Here is an 18,020-nt window from a genome sequence, read left to right as displayed (position 1 = left end):
CACCTGGGTGGCTCAGTCGGTTAAGCGTCCGACTTCAGTTCAGGTCATGATCTCACATTCATGAGTTCAAGCCCTTTGTCAGGCCCTGTACTGACAGCTCAAAGCCTGGAGTCTGCTTCTGCTTCTGTGTGTGTGTGTCTCTCTCTCTGTCTCTCCCCTGCTTGTGCTCACTCTCTCTCAAAAATAAACATTAAAAAACAAATAAAAAAATAAATTAGTATTAGTATTATAGAACCACGTCTACTTATAATGAAAAAAAATGACAGAAAGGCAAAAAATTTTATTCTTTACTCTCCAATGGAACAGAGTTTCACATTTTGAGCAAACAGCACTTGAATAACTTTTTAAACTGTAGATGTAATTTCTTATAACCAATTCAGAAAGGATTTAAAGAACATTATATTTTGATGTAGACACATCACAGCTATAATTTAGTAAGTTCTATAACAGCACCTAGACTGGGTAAAGTACACTACTATATATTGCCTTTCTGAGCTGCCAGCAAATTGTACTCTACGTCCAACCAGAATACGGAATAAAGTAAGACAATTCCCAAGACTGTTAGCTTTGAGAAAGATTTTGACTCACAGATACAGACCTTCCATTTGAACCAATTATCAACAAAGTAGCTTTAATACCTGTATAAAAATATCAGAGATGTGTATGTCAGACCGAATCTCTTAAAGAAGACACAGTCCTGGGATTTGAAAACAGAAAACTGTAGGATATTAATTCAGGCTCCAGATGTCCTGAACACAGAGCTATTTCTTTTTCTCTTGCTCCGAGACTAAATAATACCTGCTCCTTAAAACTTTCCAACCTTCTTTTGAAGGACACCCAACTCTAAATAGCTTTCACACATTAATCCACAGTTTATCCTTCTTTTTCAATCTTTCACACTCTCAGAATCTTACTCTGACACATGTTTACTTACACCACTTAATGTGGACCAAACCTGTGACTCATTAGTACAGATATCACACCCCCGCCTGACACACGCTGCTGCAGACTTCCTGCAGCTCATGCAGAGGGACACAAAGTAAATGTTACTTAGAAGCCAGAAGAAAAGAAATTTAATTTGACTTTTAGAAAGAAAGAATGAAAGGAAAGAAGATGCTACAGGAAAGGAGAAAGCCAGCCAATTCACACATACTTACATTGGTCAGGGGGGCATGTGCAAACATAGAAAATCCTTCAAAGATATACTCATGATCATCATATTCTATAACAGTTGGCCTGTCAGTCTGAAAGCAAACAGAAACACAAAGCATGAATTAAATAACATAATTTGCATGTGCAGAAGTCCCTAAGAATACAAAGCTATCAACAATGGACTCCATGGACTCCATTAACATTTTCCTAAACTCCAGGGAGAACTTTATACAAAAATTTAATTTTAGGTGGAATTCTCTTGGTTGGTGAAATTCTCTGACTTCAATAATATTTACATACTGAGACCATCAAAATGTTTATTATGGGTGTCATAAAGGGGAAGAAAAAAGCTACATGGCTTCATTTTCTAGGAACTTGTTTTATTTAATCCCACAATATTACCAGATCTATTCATAGTGAACTATATTTCTGACCTAACAAGAGTCCTAACAAGAACAAGATAATAACACAGTCAACTCAAAGCTGAAAGTGGAAAAAACTCAGGATCATGATAGTCAAGACCAGCAACCGCCTGAGAGGCTCTGAATGATGTTAGGGTGCCAGAGGCTCAACCCCTCATAGCTCCATTCCCAGGCCCTCCAAAGAGAAGCCACCCCACCACCCACAGTAACAAATCAATTCCTACACAATGTCAAAAATCTTAATTATCTGAAAATTGAATCTGTGATTAAAACATACAATTATTAATCTAAGTGTATGAGATGCTCTTCCTTATGCTATTCGTATAACCCACCATTTTTTTAAATGTTTGATTATTTTTTGAGAGAGAGAAATAGAGTTTGAGCAGGGGAGGGGCAGAGAGAGGGAGACACAGAAACCTAAGCAGGCTCTCGGTTCTGAGCTGTCAGCACAAAGCCCAATGCGAGGCTTGAACCCATAAACTGTGAGATCATGACCTGAGCCGAAGTCAGACGCTTAACCTACTGAGCCACGCAGGCGCCCCATAACCCACCATTTTTAATCCTAGATGCTAAAAATGGAACTAATTATCAAGACTGGTAGCTTAAAAGATGTGGTTTTTAACACAGGTATTGAACATTATTCTTTTAAACATTATCTATACATGAAGAAAAAAAAGAGGGTGCTAAAAAATATCCACATGTACATTAGTTGTTTTGTACATAAGTAACATAATATTACTGTTACTTTCTATTCAGATATCTCTAAATAAAGCTGGTCAAAATTATGTATAATGGAAAGAACTTCTGAGAAGATAATAAAGTATAGCCACTTTGGAAAGCAGTTTGGAGTTCCTTAAACATAGTTACTGCATGATCCAGTAACTCTAGTCCTAGGTTTATTCCCAAGAGAAATGAAAACATATACCCACATAGAAACTTCTACAAATTTACAGCAGGATTATTCATAAGAGCCCCCAAAGTGGAGACTATCCAAATGTTCATCAACTCATAAATGAATAAATGTAGTATATCCATATAAGGGAATATTATTTGGCCATAAAAAGGAATGAAGTTCAACGTTACAACATGGGTGAATCTTAAAAACATTATGCCGAGTGAAAGTAGCTAAATCACATTTGCTATGATCCATTCATAGGAGATATCTAGAACAGGCTAGTGATAGACACAGAAAGTATCCTAACAGTTATTGAAGGCTAAGGGATACAAAAGAACTGACTACTAATAAGCCCAGGGTTTCTTTTCAGGATGATGAAAATGTTCTGAAATTAGACTCTGGTGATGGTCTCACAATTCTGTGAGGGGAGTTATATCATGAAATATACACTTTAAATGGGTGAATTTATGGTATATGAATTATCTTGATAATATGGTTAAAATATATAATTACTATAATCTAATTTTGAAATTGAAATCTCTGGAGAGAAGTAAGCAGAATTAATAAACTATTCCCTCTGAAAGACAACATAGCATAGTGCAATAGCAGACCATCAGGCACACTGCAATCAAACTGTCGTATACCCCTTCTCCACACTAACTACCTGAATAATCCCTGAGCAAGTTACTTAACTTCATCTGTAAAATGTGGACTAACCCCCCATCTGTTTAGTGGGGATAATAATTCTACTTCACTGGTTTGTTGTGAGAAGTAAGTTAACGTCAAATACTCAGAGTGGTCCCTGGGACCACAGTTAATAAATATTAGGTACTATTATTACTGTCATACATACAATATATCTTCTTGATTTCTAGTTTAATGTCAGGTATTCACGAATTTTTAAGAGATGCAAAAGTGTTCTGTGCATTCTTCCAACTCCATAGCTCCAATGAATAGCTCTAAGAGTCATGGCTTTTATGAATGTGGCTATTATGTGGTACTGACACTATTACGGAAAAAAGGTACAGAAAGTAGTACAGTGAGAGGAAGCAAAATTAAAGTCATTATGATAAAGGCCAAGTTTATCAAAAATAAAACATTTTTTAAAGAAAATTTAAAGACTGAAGCAGTACTGAATTTATTCACATTTTATTTGCACATATTCAACCTATTTACGTTTTAAAATGAATGAAATCGGATTTTGTTAGGAACTTACCAAAAAGTTTGTAGGAGGGGAGACTGTGATTCGATAGTGGAAAAGCCTGCCAGCATTGTTGGTCATAGGGCGACAGGGCTTGATGGCCTGAGGGGGTAAAACAAAAGTGAGTTTAAAAGTAAAGTAGTAAAATATTTTTATTCAAAAGTAGACTGTATTTCTAGATTTGCATCTGACAAAAGAGGTTTTACGTGTGTTCTTTCACAGGTTAGTAGGAAGAAGCATATGTTTTCCCATTAACAAGATGAAAAAGGACTGGCCGGTCACCAATATTTAACCTATTTCCTCATGTGCAATAAAAGGAGTTCAGACAACATAAAGATCTTTCTAGATCTAAACTCCTATGACTACCTTCCTCTTATTTGTAAAATAACTCAATAATTGACCTTTGGCTAAACTCCCAAGATGCTAAAAAAAAAAATGGGAAAAATAATCTCAAAATAGCAGGTTTTGACAGGGGAAAAAAAGAAGAATAAAAGGATCAAATATGCCAAGTAAAATTAGAAAGTGCTAGAAATGAAGAACACATGAGAAGTGGCAGCACAGGATATGCATGGAGCTCAAGATGGGAAAAGGAAAATATAAACGAATGCTTTTTTTGCTCTCCTTCCTCAGATTACCACCAGGCTGGCAAGGGCTTTATTGGGACTGACTCATAGTCCAAATAATCCCTCCGTCCAGTCTTGCTCACACACTCTTCCTCCCCCAAGCGAAGATCCCTAAGAAACACTGGGCACCCAAACTTCATCTTAGCATCTGCTTCTGCAGAATCCAGTGTGTGTAGCTCCAGGTATGATCCAAGAAAACCAGACAAGATGGGATTTTGGAGCCGAATCACTTACCGCCCCCTGGCAATGAGGACCCCCATCAAGGTGGTAGGTGGAGTCCCTGGCACCAGATGGCAGGCCAACTGAAACTTTCAAACATGGTGAACTGGGTTGGGAGGGTGTGCAAGCAGAAGCAGATGCAGTGTACCAGGTACTTAAGAATATGAGAAAATTCGTGCTATAAGGATAATGGGATAAATGGCTATTGCTAAGCACCACTCATACTCTACCAAGTCCCTCAAACTTCATGTGCATGAGATCACCTGGGCGGCTTGCTATATCCAAGATTGCTTGCTCCCCACACTAGGGTTTTTGATTCAGCAGATAAGGAAGGCTAAGAGCCTGCACTTCTAACAAGCTCCTAGGTGACACTGACACTTAGAGAACCACTACTCCTCAGAAATGTAACAGGAGATGGGGAGGAAAGATGGACTGTTGGAGGCACACAAAGAAGCTCTTGTCACCTGCAAGGATCAGGCCGAGTGTACCAGGATCAAACCCAGGGTCAGAGTTGGATGGACCCTAAAGACAACTGATGGCCAACCAAGGTACTGACCAAGGGAAGAAATCTGGAAACCTGAGATGAGGACATACAGGTTTTAACTCCCCAGACTCCTCGAAACCTTCTACCTCTTCAGAGGTATCCCACCCCTGTGTTTTTTTTTTTTATTATAATCTACTGTTAAATTGGCTGCCATATAACACACAGTGCTCACCCCAACAAGTGCCCTCCTCACTGCCCAATACCCACTCCCCCCACCCCCCATCAACCCTCAGTTTGCTCTCTATATTTAAGACTCTTATAGTTTGCCTCCCTCTCTGTTTGTAACTATTTTTCCCCCTTCCCTTCCCCCATGGTTAAATTTCTAAGTTTCTGAAGATCCACATATGAGTGAAAATATATGGTATCTGTCTTTTTTTCTGACTGACTTATTTCACTTAGCATAAAACCCTCCAGTTCCATCCACATTCCTGCAAATGGCAGGATTTCATTTTTTCTCACTGTCAAGTAGTATTCCATTGCGTATATAAACAACATCATCTTTATCCATTCATCAGTTGATGGACATTTAGGCTCTCCATCTCTGTCTATTAAGATAAGCACTCACCTGTGTCTGAAGGCAATGGAAGACCCTGCAAGGCAACACTGCCTCCTCATGCCCCAGCACCCAATCAGTCTCCCCTCTTGGCCAAAAGACCTATAATTAGGGTCATTTCACAGCATAATCCAGCCGGGGAGGTGCTGGGAGGAGAGATTATATCCCAAAGGGGCTGCAAGAACTAGTCAGCATGTGTCTGCAGCAAGAGTCTGCACAGGACCAGATAAGAATGGCTGACCAACAGGGCCAGAACATAAAAGTAGTTAGGAAAGAGCTAATTGACTTGGGAGTATTCAGGATTCAAGGACACCAGATGGCAGGAACTCCCTACTAGGGTGTCTCCTAAAAGCATAAAAAAGCAATGGGCCACGATGAGTGAAGTTAAAATGCCAAAATTGCCATGACAGAGAAGGAAGTAATTCAAAGACTCAAGGAAGTGGGCACATTGGAGTGGATATAAAACCTACGACCGAAAAGTACACCAGACTCTCATATTCCGTGGGAAGGCCCAGAGTACATGTCAAAGGCCGTTTACCAAGGCCAAAAGGAATGTGCTGGTGAAGGAGCCCCAGCCTCACTAGGAAGATCAGTGGTGGCCTTCTCTGCAGGCCAGGGCTGAATGTAAGAGAGGTGGTCACAGAGCAGAGCTTGCCGACAGCAATGTGGATGACAAGACTCTGAAACAAGGGAGGCAAGAAGATGGGACTAATTGTTAAAAGCCAGGTCTCATAATGGTCATTGTAACTAGTAAAATCAAAATGGCAGCCAAACGGATCTGGCTCACAAAGAGTCATGGAAGTAGTTAATAGAACATGGTGTCCTTAGGTAAGATGAATGTGTAGCTGACAAAAATAATACTTAGTTTGTACCAACAGAAGAAATCAAGAAAGGATACCCAAGAAGCTGAAGGTAGGCTGCCCTGATAAACGGCCATGATCCCTTACCCAGTTCCAGGCCTACAGGACGAAGGACAGCCCTGACCTTCCACCAGAGGGTGTAAGGTCATTTACCCACATAAATGTACAGTGGGGAAAGGGTAGCCCACAGTGTTCAGGGAGTGTTAGACACAGCATCTGAATCAACACTGATACCTGGAGGAGACTGGATATGTCACCCCAGTACGTATCAGAGTGAGTGATATAAAGCCAGGGTAACAAATGGAATCTTGGTCAAGGTCTGGCTTACAGTAGGTCCGCTGAGTCCACAGATCTGACCAAGGGTGTCTCCCCTTGTCCTGAATGTTTCATTGGAATTGACAAAACTGGCAGATGGCACCACCCAACACTAGGTCCCTGTTCTATGAAGAGAAGGTAAGAGCCATCATAATGGGAAAGGTCAAGCAGAAGCCACCGAAGTTACCGCCAGCCCCAAAACAGGTATCAAAAACAGTATCGGGTGGGGGGGGAGGGTATGGTGTAGATTAGTGCCATCCAAAGACTCACAGGTGACAGTCTTTATCATATCTTTGTTTAACAAATAGATCCTGGAGGATGACTACAGACCACCACAAGCTCAACCACATAATAGCTCGGACTGCACCAGCCGCGCCAGGCGCTTCAGTGTAGAGCAGATTCATATGAGCAAAGAGTATAGGAACTGATTTGCTAAATGTTTTCTTTTCCATCCCAATTGGAGTGAGGATAAGAAATGGTTCATATTCTATGTTCATTCACACAGAAAAGACATTTACAGTTTTGCTGCCAGGCTGTATGAACTCTCCCACTCACTGTCACAACAGTCCGAGAACTCTCGACCTTCTGGACATACTGCACAACACTGTAATGTTCCACTGCATCTGTGACATTATGTTTAAAACTAAAAGCCTTACCGAAGCAGGCATGCTCCGGAGGGTGAGATGAACCCTACAAAGACTCCGGGGTCTACTACAGCCACATCATTTTTAAGAGCCAGCGATCTCAGTACCAAGACATCAGTCCAAAGTAAAAGACAAATGATTGCATCTTCCACCTCCTGCAACGAAGAAGAAAGCGTAACACAAGGCAGGCCTCTCTGGGTTCAGGGGGCAGCATAATCCCCATGTAGGGATATTGCTCCAGCCCATTCACAGAGTGGCACCAAAAGCTGCCAGCTTTGAGCGTGGCTTCAGCAGTTCTAAGCTGTAGTGCGAGCAGGGGGGTACAAATCTCAGCAAATCCTACGTTGTTGGCACAAAAGGACACTGAGGGGAGTCTGTGGCCGAACTGGGAGAATCACAATGCTGGTATCTGGTGTTCTGGAGCAAAGCCACGCCATCTATAGTAAAGAATTATATGCTTTTGAAAAACAACCCCCAGGGTGCTACTGGGCCCTGGTGGATACGGAAGGCATGGTCAGGGGACAGAAAGATGGCTGAAGTGCCCATCAGTAGCTGGGTTCTGTCAGTCTCACCCAGGCAGAAGTTTGGAAGGGACTGGCAACATTCCATCCTGAGATGGAGGCTGTGAGTGCAGAATGAGGCTCGCACGGGAGCAGCAGGGACAAACAAGCTGTGCGAGCAGGCGGCCCACCACTGCTGCACCACGCCCCTCCCTCAGCCAATGACTAAGGATAGAAGGATGACAGCAGAGGGGAAAGCCCAAGCTTGGTCTGCAGATGAGTCCATCAGGGAGGGGGAGCAAGCCAAAGATGGACCACGCTGCAGCCTCATTCAGGGATGAATCTGAAAGACAGCGATGAGGGAAAGTCTTCCCAGTGAGCAGAGTTTCAGGCAATGTACCTGGTCATCCACTTTGTGTGGAAAAAGAAGTAGCCTGAGGTTAGAATATAGATGGAATCATGGCAGAAGCAAGTGGCCATGGCAGCTGGTCAGAGGCCTAGAAGGAAAAAGATTGGAAGATCAGGGATAAGGTCTTGGGGTAGAGGTGCCTCGTTGGCTGAATCAGTGAAGCATGAGACTCTTGACCTTGGGGTTGTGAGTTCAAGCCTTGTGCTGGGTGTACAGATTACTTAAAAAAAAAAAGGTCTTGGGGTAGACGTGTGAGTGAACAAGTGAGAGTGAGTGCGACAATCCCCGTATCACATGCGGGTGTACATCAGAGAGCACACACCACAGAGGAGATACTAAGCCACGTCACTGACAACATGACCCGGCCAGACAGAGTCAGCCAGCCTCAGTCGTCAGCTACCCAGAAAGTAGGGTACATGAAGTGGCCACAGTAGCACAGATGGAGGCTTCACATGAGCCCGAAAGCATGGACCTGACTTACCAAGGCTAAGCTGGCTAAGCTGACTGCCAACACCAAACATCCAACAGGCCATCTACAATGACCAATGATAGGCCCCTCAGATGGCACCATTCCTTGAGGAGACCAACCTACCACTTGGTACACAGTTGACTACATAGACTCCATCCAACTTGAAAGGGTCAGAAGTTTGCTCTCACAGGAATAACTCTGAGCATGGGCTTGCCTCCCCGCCGGTCTTCAGCCAGCACTGCCATCCACCCTGATCTTCCTTTGAGGAAGGGCCTGCTGCCCTGCTATGAGGAGAGCAGATAGCCTACAGCTACCAGCTCCTTCAAGGTCCGCCTCTGCTACAGAGGCCCCTCCGCCAAGATCATGCCCTTCCTGGGGCAGCCTGCTTTGGGGACAGAGGGCAGTGGGGATGTGAAGGTATGCCAGCCTGATGTAAGACAATTCCAATTATTCTGGCTTTATAAGACCCATCACTGGTCAACTTCTCCCTTTGCTCAATCCTGCCTCCACTCTTTTCCTGCCTAAACCCTCTGAAACATCTCATACCACAAACTCTACTGAAGCACCTGCTTTCAGGGAGCCCCACCTGAGGCACAGGTATGGACACTCACAAGGTGCAAATCCTGTCCCACAGTTCCTGGCTACACCTGCCCATACTCAAAGTCAAATGAGGTAAAAGCAAGGAAGTGGTTAAAAATATCCATCATTGTCTCACAGTCTTTATTCTAATTATTATTATAGTCTCAAACAAGTTTTAAATAGAAATTAAGAGTTTACACATACTATGTTTAAATATGATGTGCTGAATTATTAAGTGACGATCTGGAATTAATAAGAGTAATATGAACAGAGTAAGATGACGGGGGAAATGAAGGAAAATAATTGAAAGGGAGCAATTACACGTAGCTCTGTGATATAAAGTATTCAACTCATTCAGTTCAACTTATCTGGAGTGTCCTTAATGAACCAGGAGATGAGGTACATGATAAAACAGTCCATGCACCACTCAGTTAGTGAGGACAACAGACTAACAGAGACAAGAGCAGACCCTTATATACCCCAAAGGTAAGAGAACAGGTGTCTTACAGCACCTTAGTAAGATCATTTTCCAAGGTAACTCATAACCATTTATAATAAAACATGAGAAGAATGACCATATGCACAGTTTTTAAGATATTGATAATAATAACAAAAACCCCGCAACTACACTCTGCTTATTTTCAATAATGAACCTCCCAAAACTTTTTAAGTTTCCTTGATAACATTCCCTACTCCCACCCCAAAAGCCAAGTACTTTTCTTCTCCAATTATCAGTAACAGAGACTATTAAGAGAAGATAAAAAGACTATTTTGATGGTATTATTTCATTTATGGGAAAAGAACAGCAACAGCATCTGTCTGCTTCTGGCTTCTCAGCACTTACAAATATAATAACCCAAATCAGTTACCTCTTCTCCAGGATAAATGCTGTGCCTAATTCCTGTGCGTCTCGCTTTTGCGCTGCATTTGCAGAGTGGCCCATCATTCATCTGTCAGAAACAGAATGTAATTCTTTTTTATTGGGGGGAAAATACACACCATGCACAATGATGCCTCGGAAACTGTGTGGGTTTTAATGTCACGAGTACGGAAGCTCTGAAGAGGCTGTCATGGTTAGAAGATTAAACGGATGTTCCAAAACCAATAAAGCTGCAAACTGTCTATATTGTCTGATAAAGGGAAACTGTATGACAACACTGGATTCCCAAGTTATCTGTGCAGCCAAGCAGAAAATATCAATGTCAGTGCACTGTTTGCCCCCATCTTCTCTTACCACTTTTCAGTGTGTTTCTCCTATTTCTTATTTCAGGAAAAAATGACTCTTTCACAAAAGAAAAGCATACTTTATACCCTGAAGGAACACACAGAATGCTTTGAAGGTGACCTCCAGATTTAAGGTTTCCAAAAGAGAAACCAAAGGTAGCTAAAGCAGAGGGAAGAAAAAAATGCTACTAGAAGCAGCGCAGCATTAGCTCAGTGCTAATCAGGTGAGTCAACATCTGTTTTTTCACCTGAATTCGTTTTACTGCCATGAACTGCACCCACATGATAAGATGAGTGAATAATTCCTGAGTGCCTCTTGGGCAGAAAGATGACTGCTAAGCATTGTGGGGGGAAGGAGGGTGACAAATAACTCAGGGTCCATGCATTCAAGGAATATTTATTCTATACAGGAGAAGTAACAGACATATGATATACTTAGTGAATTAAAAAAAAAAAAGGAAAAAAGTCCAGGTGGAGATACCACTGGCTTCAGAGACGAAATTGTGAAGGGCAGAACAAGACAGAAGAAGATGGCTATTCTCCACGAGGCACCAGCATGAGAAATAAAGGAAGAAATCCTATGTAATGCTTCAGGGACATGAGACCCATCTAAAGAGAATGGACCATTTATGTGAGCAAGAAGACTAGAGAAGCAGAACTGAGGTCAAAATCATAAAGGGCTTTAAAAGCCAGTTTCATTAGTTTATTCAATACAGATGGTAACACTGAATCAAGAGACCAGAGCACCAATTTGGAGAATGGAGAGTCCATCTCTCACTTTCTCAGTATTAATTATCAAATATATATGTGTTTTACATATATATGTATGTATATGTAAAACATAACACATAACACATGTTTTAAGTTCTAGGGATTTATAGCTCACATCCAACGAAAATGTCTCAATAAAACTTTGAAAAGAAGTATTAAAATGAAAAACTATAACTTTCTTTATCCATTTGGGAAATCTAAACCTTCAGATAGCACAGCAGAGGAATAGCATTGCTAGGAAAAAAAAAAAAAAAAATCACATTAAGATATTATTCAAGGGCACCTCAGTGGCTCAGTCAGTTCATCTTCTGACTTTGGCTCAGGTCATGATTTCGCTGACTGTGGGCTCAAGCCCCACGTCAGGCTCTGTGCTGACAGCTCAGAGCCTGGAGCCTGCTTCAGATTCTGTGTCTCCCTCTCTCTCTGCCCCTCCCCAGCTTGTGCTCTGTCTCTCTCTCAAAAATAAACAAACATTAAAATATATATATATATTATTCAGAGTAACAGTTGGCAAACAGTGATGTGATGGGACTCCCTCAAAAGCCACAACACACTTCTAATGCTGGTCAATGGAAAAATCACTTCGTCCTCACTTATTTCCAAGGACGCAGACAGACATCCTAATTCCTGCCTTTTATCAGGGTGTTGGCCCCAGTGCAGATCGGCACTTTACAAGGCTCAACTGTAGACAGGACACAAAACCAAGCAGTAAACAGAAGGATGAGACTATCTATATTGGAGGCCTCTGTAAATTTTTAGTAAAAATAAGAACGTACATAAACTAAGGGACAGGCTTCCTGATAGAACTATGTGCATTAAAAAGACCACATATGGGGAAAGGGGAGGGACAACTAATGAACCCAGGATTTCTTTTCGGGGAAACAAAAATTTTCTAGAATCAGATTGTGATGATGGCTGTTAAATCTTGTGAACATACACACACACACAATGAATTGTACACTTTTAAGTGTGTAAACTGAATAGTATGTGAATTATAACTCAGTTAAGCTGTTCACGGAGATCATGTACATGGTTAATAAATGAAAGGTTTCAAAATGCATTCACAATTTTTAAACATTTCTGCTCAATTCCAAGAGAGCAAAAAGCACCACAAAATACATTGCTGTTCAGGTACTCCAAACATATTAACTGTATCAAGAAAAAAACCATTTAGATAGAGGTCATCTAACAAGAACCAGAAAAGCACTCAAATTAATATAGAATGGTACTTTATTCACCAAGTATAAATCTTACATTATCTTTTTATAGGTGTATGTTTTTATTAAGCTTAATAATTGAATGTGCATCAAAGATACTACTTTTGCAGATATTGTGTATTTTTAAAATAAAATCTCTTATAAAGATACTATTTGGTATTAAGTATTACTTCATAATAAAAAATCAAGTAAAAATAAAAATGATTATGTCCAGCTATGACATCATTAGCTCAAAAATGCTTAACAAGGAAAAGAACTTACAAGAAATTATGACTATTACCAGCTAAGAAATAGGTAGTCTTATAGGACTTATTGTTTACTATACTGCTGCAAGATACCTTCCAGATGAATTGCTTTTAAAAAGACCTACAAGTGCTCTCTCCCTCAGCCTACCATTTGTCTCTTTCCGTTTACTGCAACTTTAATGAGGCAGCACCATTATCCTGCTCCCTAACACGGAATTTACAAACATCGTCAAACATGATTCAAGAGACAGCTGCTCTGGTGCTTATGCTTTGGTGCTGAGCTCTGAAGCTGAAAAGGAATAAGCTCTGAGGGATGACACATAACCTTGAGAGTAAAACTCAGTTTTCATACCAGCCAACATGCATCTTCTGAGCCTGGAGTCATAAATGTGATGTGTGGGTTTGCAACCTTCTAGCAAGAACACAGCATAAAAACATGCGCACCTGGCCTGGGTCATTGTACCAAAGTTCATCGTGAAGTCGGTCAGGATGGGCCTTTTTACGCTTGATTTCCGCAATGACATCAAAAACTTCAGAGTCTGAGCTGCTAGAACAGGTGCTATCCTCATCAGACTCACACTCGGATTCACTGGAACTCTCTAATAGAGGGCAGGGGGGAAAACAGAGAAGATGAAGAAATTTACAATTGTTTATTCTTTCAGCAAACGTTTGGGTGCCTATTCCACACCAAGCACTCTGCTAGGCAATACCAGGAAAATAATGCAGCCCATACCACTAAGTCACAATCTAGTTAAGGAAGCAATGAAAATAAGACTTATAGAGAAAGACCTAGTGAACAATACCAGGGAAAATGCAAACTACAGCAGCAGTACGGACTCTCACAGTTAAAAAGGTGTAGTAGTAAAAAATAAGTAAATAAATAGGTGCAGTAATTCAAAAAAGGGCAAGTCTACCCTGACCCAGAAGGTCACTGAGATTTCCTGGAAGGGGTGCACGTGACCCAGGCATACGGATGGGACGGAGTTCTGCTGATGAGCAGGTAAGAGGAAAGGAAAGCAAAGGGGGCACTCAGGCAAAAGCATGGAGGGAGGAGCATGGGCACTGGAGCAAAGGCCCCACAGAAAAATACCAGGAGGTAAGGGGTTCAAGTGTCTTGAATGCCAGACTGAAGGTTCTGAATACCAGACTGAAGATTTTAAATTATTTAAATTATTTTCTCTCCATAGGAGCAATAAAGATTTTAGTCCTTGGAAGTGACTGGACAGAAACAGACTGAGAATTATGCTAAGTGATATAAGCCAGTCACAAAAAGACAAATAATATGTGAGTCTACTTCTATGAGGTACCTAGAGTAGTCATATTCATAGAAATACAAAGTAGCATGGTAGTTGACAGATGCCAGTAGGAGGAGGGATTGGGGAGTTATGCATACAGTTTCAGCTGAGCAAAATGAGTTCTGGAGACAGTACACAATGCAAATAGTGTATACTACTTTTGTATCTGTATATTTTGTATACAAAAATACTACTGAATTGTATACTTACAAAATGATTAAATGGTACATTTAGTGTTATGTGTATTTTACCATAATTAAAAAAAAAAATAGACCTAGGGATAGCTGAGTGGCTTGGTGGGTGACTCTGATATCACCTCAGGTCATGATCTCACAGTTTGTGAGTTTGAGCTCTGGGCTGACAGTACGGAGCCTGCCTGGGATTCTCACTCTCTCTCTCTCTCTGCACCTCCTCTGCTCACACACACTCTCTCTCTCTCTCAAAATAAATAAGTAAACTTTAAAAAGTCTGTTTATGAAAACATAGACCCAGAACTTATGTTACTCCTACAAGAGATTAACATAGTACATCACAGTAATCAATCCCAACCCCTACATGCTCAGATTCTTGAGTACTGCATGAGATAGGTGCTATAATCATCCTTCTTTTACAGATTAGTAAAGTATGGCATGGAGAGATGAAATCACTTGCCCAAGGTCATGTATCAAGTGGTGGAGCAGGGATTCAATCTGAGGACAGGTGGTTCAGTCGGTGCTTTTACCCACCATGGACACTGCCCCTCAGCTGGGAGATATAATGAAGGTACCAGATGAAAGTCAGAGAACTAGAAAAGGCACAGGGAATGTCTCACGTATGAATGGCTTTCTGTTAGGGGCTAAGGCTGCAAAGTAGTGAAAAGCAGTTTCTATCCTCAAAGATCTCAGCATCTACTTGGAACCTCAGAATTCACATGAAAAAGTAGATCACTACATGAGAAAGTTGTGGAAACTATCCGTTTGAGTTGAGAGAAACCTTCAATCGGAGCTGGCCTATAGCTGGCGTTTCCTCATCAAAGCAGGAGCTCCCTGGCAGTGGACAAAGCCACGAGTGAAAGCCTGCCCATTAGAGGCATGGGCAACAGGGAACAGGCTTCTGCTTCTGGTGGAGAGGCTGGACTACGGAAATCCTTTCTGATCCTAAGGCTGGACATTCCTACAAGGGACACAGCATGCCTTACAGCTAAGCTCGCTTATGTATCCTGCTGAACTAAAGCATGTTGAATCACTAGGTAGTACACATGAAACTAATGTACATTGTCAATTATACTCAAATAAAAATGTAAGAAAAAATAAGATCAAAGTAGAGAAACTTCCACTGTTACATATTTTGCTATCCTAGTTAAGGGAAATAAAATGAAAAAGAGGAAATTTCAGTAGACGACTCTCAAGAACACATCCCCAAAGCCAAGGTTTAAGCAATAACAAGAGCACAGGATCTTGGTCTCGCAAGTTCTAACTCACCCAAATCCTCATCTAGCTTTGTCTTGGGAGGCTCCCACGGAGGTCTAGCGGCTTTGGCCTTTTCTTGTCTGCTTCCCAGCTCTTCCTCAAATTTGTCGTATAAGTCACGGAGCCTACTTGTTCCAACCACAGTAGAGTCTCCCTTTGAAAAACAAAGGATAATATTAAAAACTACATTAGTGATAGCCACATCAAAGACACATATGACCTCACAAATAATCAAGGATTTGTAACAGCAAAGGGCCATCTCCTTCATTTTAACAAATATTTAAAAACAAAATGGCCAATGCTGGCAAAGGTGTTCTGAATAACACACAACATTTATGGCTAACACAACCCTCAGGAAAATGTACTTGCCCACATTCTGAAGAAGTATAAAAACTATTCACCTATGCCCTTTTGATATGACAAAATAAATCATGACACCCCCACACACCAAGAACTCATGCTGGCTGACACTCAAATCACTGATCTTCCACATCAACCCAATGATCAAAAATAAATATCCTTATGGAATGAAGAAGTCATAGGAGTAAAAGGCAGAGCATAGGAAATACAGTCAGTGACACTGCAATGGTGACATTGGCATTGCATGGTTACAGATGGTAACGACACTTGTGAACACAGCATAACATATAAAGATGTTGAATCACTACACATGATTCAACACTTGAAATTAATGTAACATTGTCAATTACACACAAATAAAAAATTTTCTTAAAAAAATCTTACATATCCCCTACCCCTTACAAATACATCCTTTAAAATATAGGAACACAGACACAGACACACACACACACACACGCATGCACACTCGAGCACGCACACCCATACACCTCACACTCCACAAATACAGGATTCTATAATGCATTCCTAGAGGAAACTCTCCACTTTTCCTCACTCTCTCTTCCCAGGCTGAAATCACTTTAAATGTCCATATTCTTCAACTTGGTAATTTCCAAAATGTAAAGACCAGACGTATCAGATAGAAAAAGCAAATTAAACCAAATCATAAAATCTGTAGTTATCCCAAAAGAGGGTAATTGCTTTTGTAAAGCCTCACCTCATTACTGACACTGGGAATGCTAGGACAGCTGACATTCTTGCCACCTCTGTGCACCAGATGACAAAACACAAAGGCAAATGTTGGGCTTATAGTTTATTAGCCTTCCTTCTACACCAGTTTTAATACACCCATAAAAATATAAGGGAAAAAAAACCTGTCTGTTTACTCTTTGAACCTCAGTGTCTTCAACTTTGCTATTTTATTTTAAGAATAATATCCATGGCAGCCATTCTCCCTTTCTTCTTTGCTAAAAGAATCATGATTCCCTTCAGATTTGGGGTAGAGAATTCCTGGTCTCAGGAAAAGTGGGCTCAGCCAGAGTCCCCCTCTGACCCTCAAAGATGTAGCAGAAAAAACTTCGCAGATGTGACTCAGGTTACAGAATTTGAGAAGATACTATCCTGGATTATCTGGGTGGGCCCAATCTAGTATGAGCCCTTAAAAGCAGAGAACCTTTCCCAGTGGAATCAGAGGTGCAAGGGAAGGAGAGGCAGGAGACACTCAAAGCACGAGAGACATGCTACCTGTACTACTGGTTTTGAAGATAAAGGAAGGGACCTGTGAGCCAAGGGATGCCCATGACCTCAGGATGCTGAAAGCAGCCCTCATCTGCCAGCAGGGATGCAAGGACCTCCATCCTATAGCCACAAGAACTGAGCTCTGCCTATAGCCTGAGTGAGCCAAGAAAACAGTCTCTCCAGAGAGGAACACAGCCTTGCCGCCACTCTGATTCAGCCAGCAACACCTAAGTTTGACTTTTGACCTACAGAGCTGTGAGATAACAAACGTGTGCTATGGTAAGCCATGAAGGCACCGATGGTAAAGGAAGCCCTGGGAAAGACATATGATGTAGTTCTGGAGAAGGGATGAAGGAAAGATCCATGGACGCTCTGGGTCCCACCCAACACAGCCCTTGCATCCTGTGTCTGGACAGAAGTGTGTAAGGACATAACGCCTGCAGTCACCCTGCAACCCACAGTGGATGCTCCAAAAGCAGCAGGTAGCAACCTAGGCCCCTGGCCATCACTGAGGGTTGGACACTAAATGGACACCAGCCACCACTTCCTTCCGGACAACTTGTTGAGAAAAAGAAATCTGGCTCATAATTTGAGTCATAATTGGTCAAGTATTATTATTTACAGCTACATGCTTAACCGACAGATACCTTCTTTTCAGGATTGTTTTGAGAATTAAGATACGAGAAGCATGAGTAAAGTTGCACCATAAAACGCTCAGCATATGAGCTTTCCGTTTCCTGTATCACATGAACCATGACTTAAAACCCTGCTCTAATTTATGAAGTAAAATATCACAGCACCATTAGATTTCTCAAATTCTTCTTATCCAAAGATAAGAG

General features: G+C 41.3%; 1 protein-coding gene across 6 annotated transcripts in view; it reads right to left on the bottom strand.

The window, feature by feature from the left end:
• The window catches only part of DROSHA (drosha ribonuclease III), a 125,881-nt gene that overhangs the window by 91,473 nt on the left and 16,388 nt on the right, over nt 1-18,020 (bottom strand). For all 6 annotated transcript variants that reach the window (XM_077755843.1, XM_077755845.1, XM_077755847.1 and 3 more), the window contains 5 exons: nt 15,598-15,739; nt 13,287-13,441; nt 10,255-10,335; nt 3,686-3,772; nt 1,158-1,244 (listed from right to left, as the gene is read on the bottom strand). In XM_077755843.1, the coding sequence (XP_077611969.1) occupies nt 1,158-1,244; nt 3,686-3,772; nt 10,255-10,335; nt 13,287-13,441; nt 15,598-15,739 (552 nt within the window). The remainder of the gene's footprint in view (nt 1-1,157; nt 1,245-3,685; nt 3,773-10,254; nt 10,336-13,286; nt 13,442-15,597; nt 15,740-18,020) is intronic.

Source organism: Crocuta crocuta, unplaced genomic scaffold (genome assembly GCF_008692635.1).
Source record: "Crocuta crocuta isolate KB4526 unplaced genomic scaffold, BGI_CrCroc_1.0 scaffold222, whole genome shotgun sequence".
Taxonomy (NCBI): domain Eukaryota; kingdom Metazoa; phylum Chordata; class Mammalia; order Carnivora; family Hyaenidae; genus Crocuta; species Crocuta crocuta.
The sequence above is the reverse complement of the archived record's forward strand: the minus strand, read 5'-3'. Positions and strand labels throughout refer to the sequence as shown.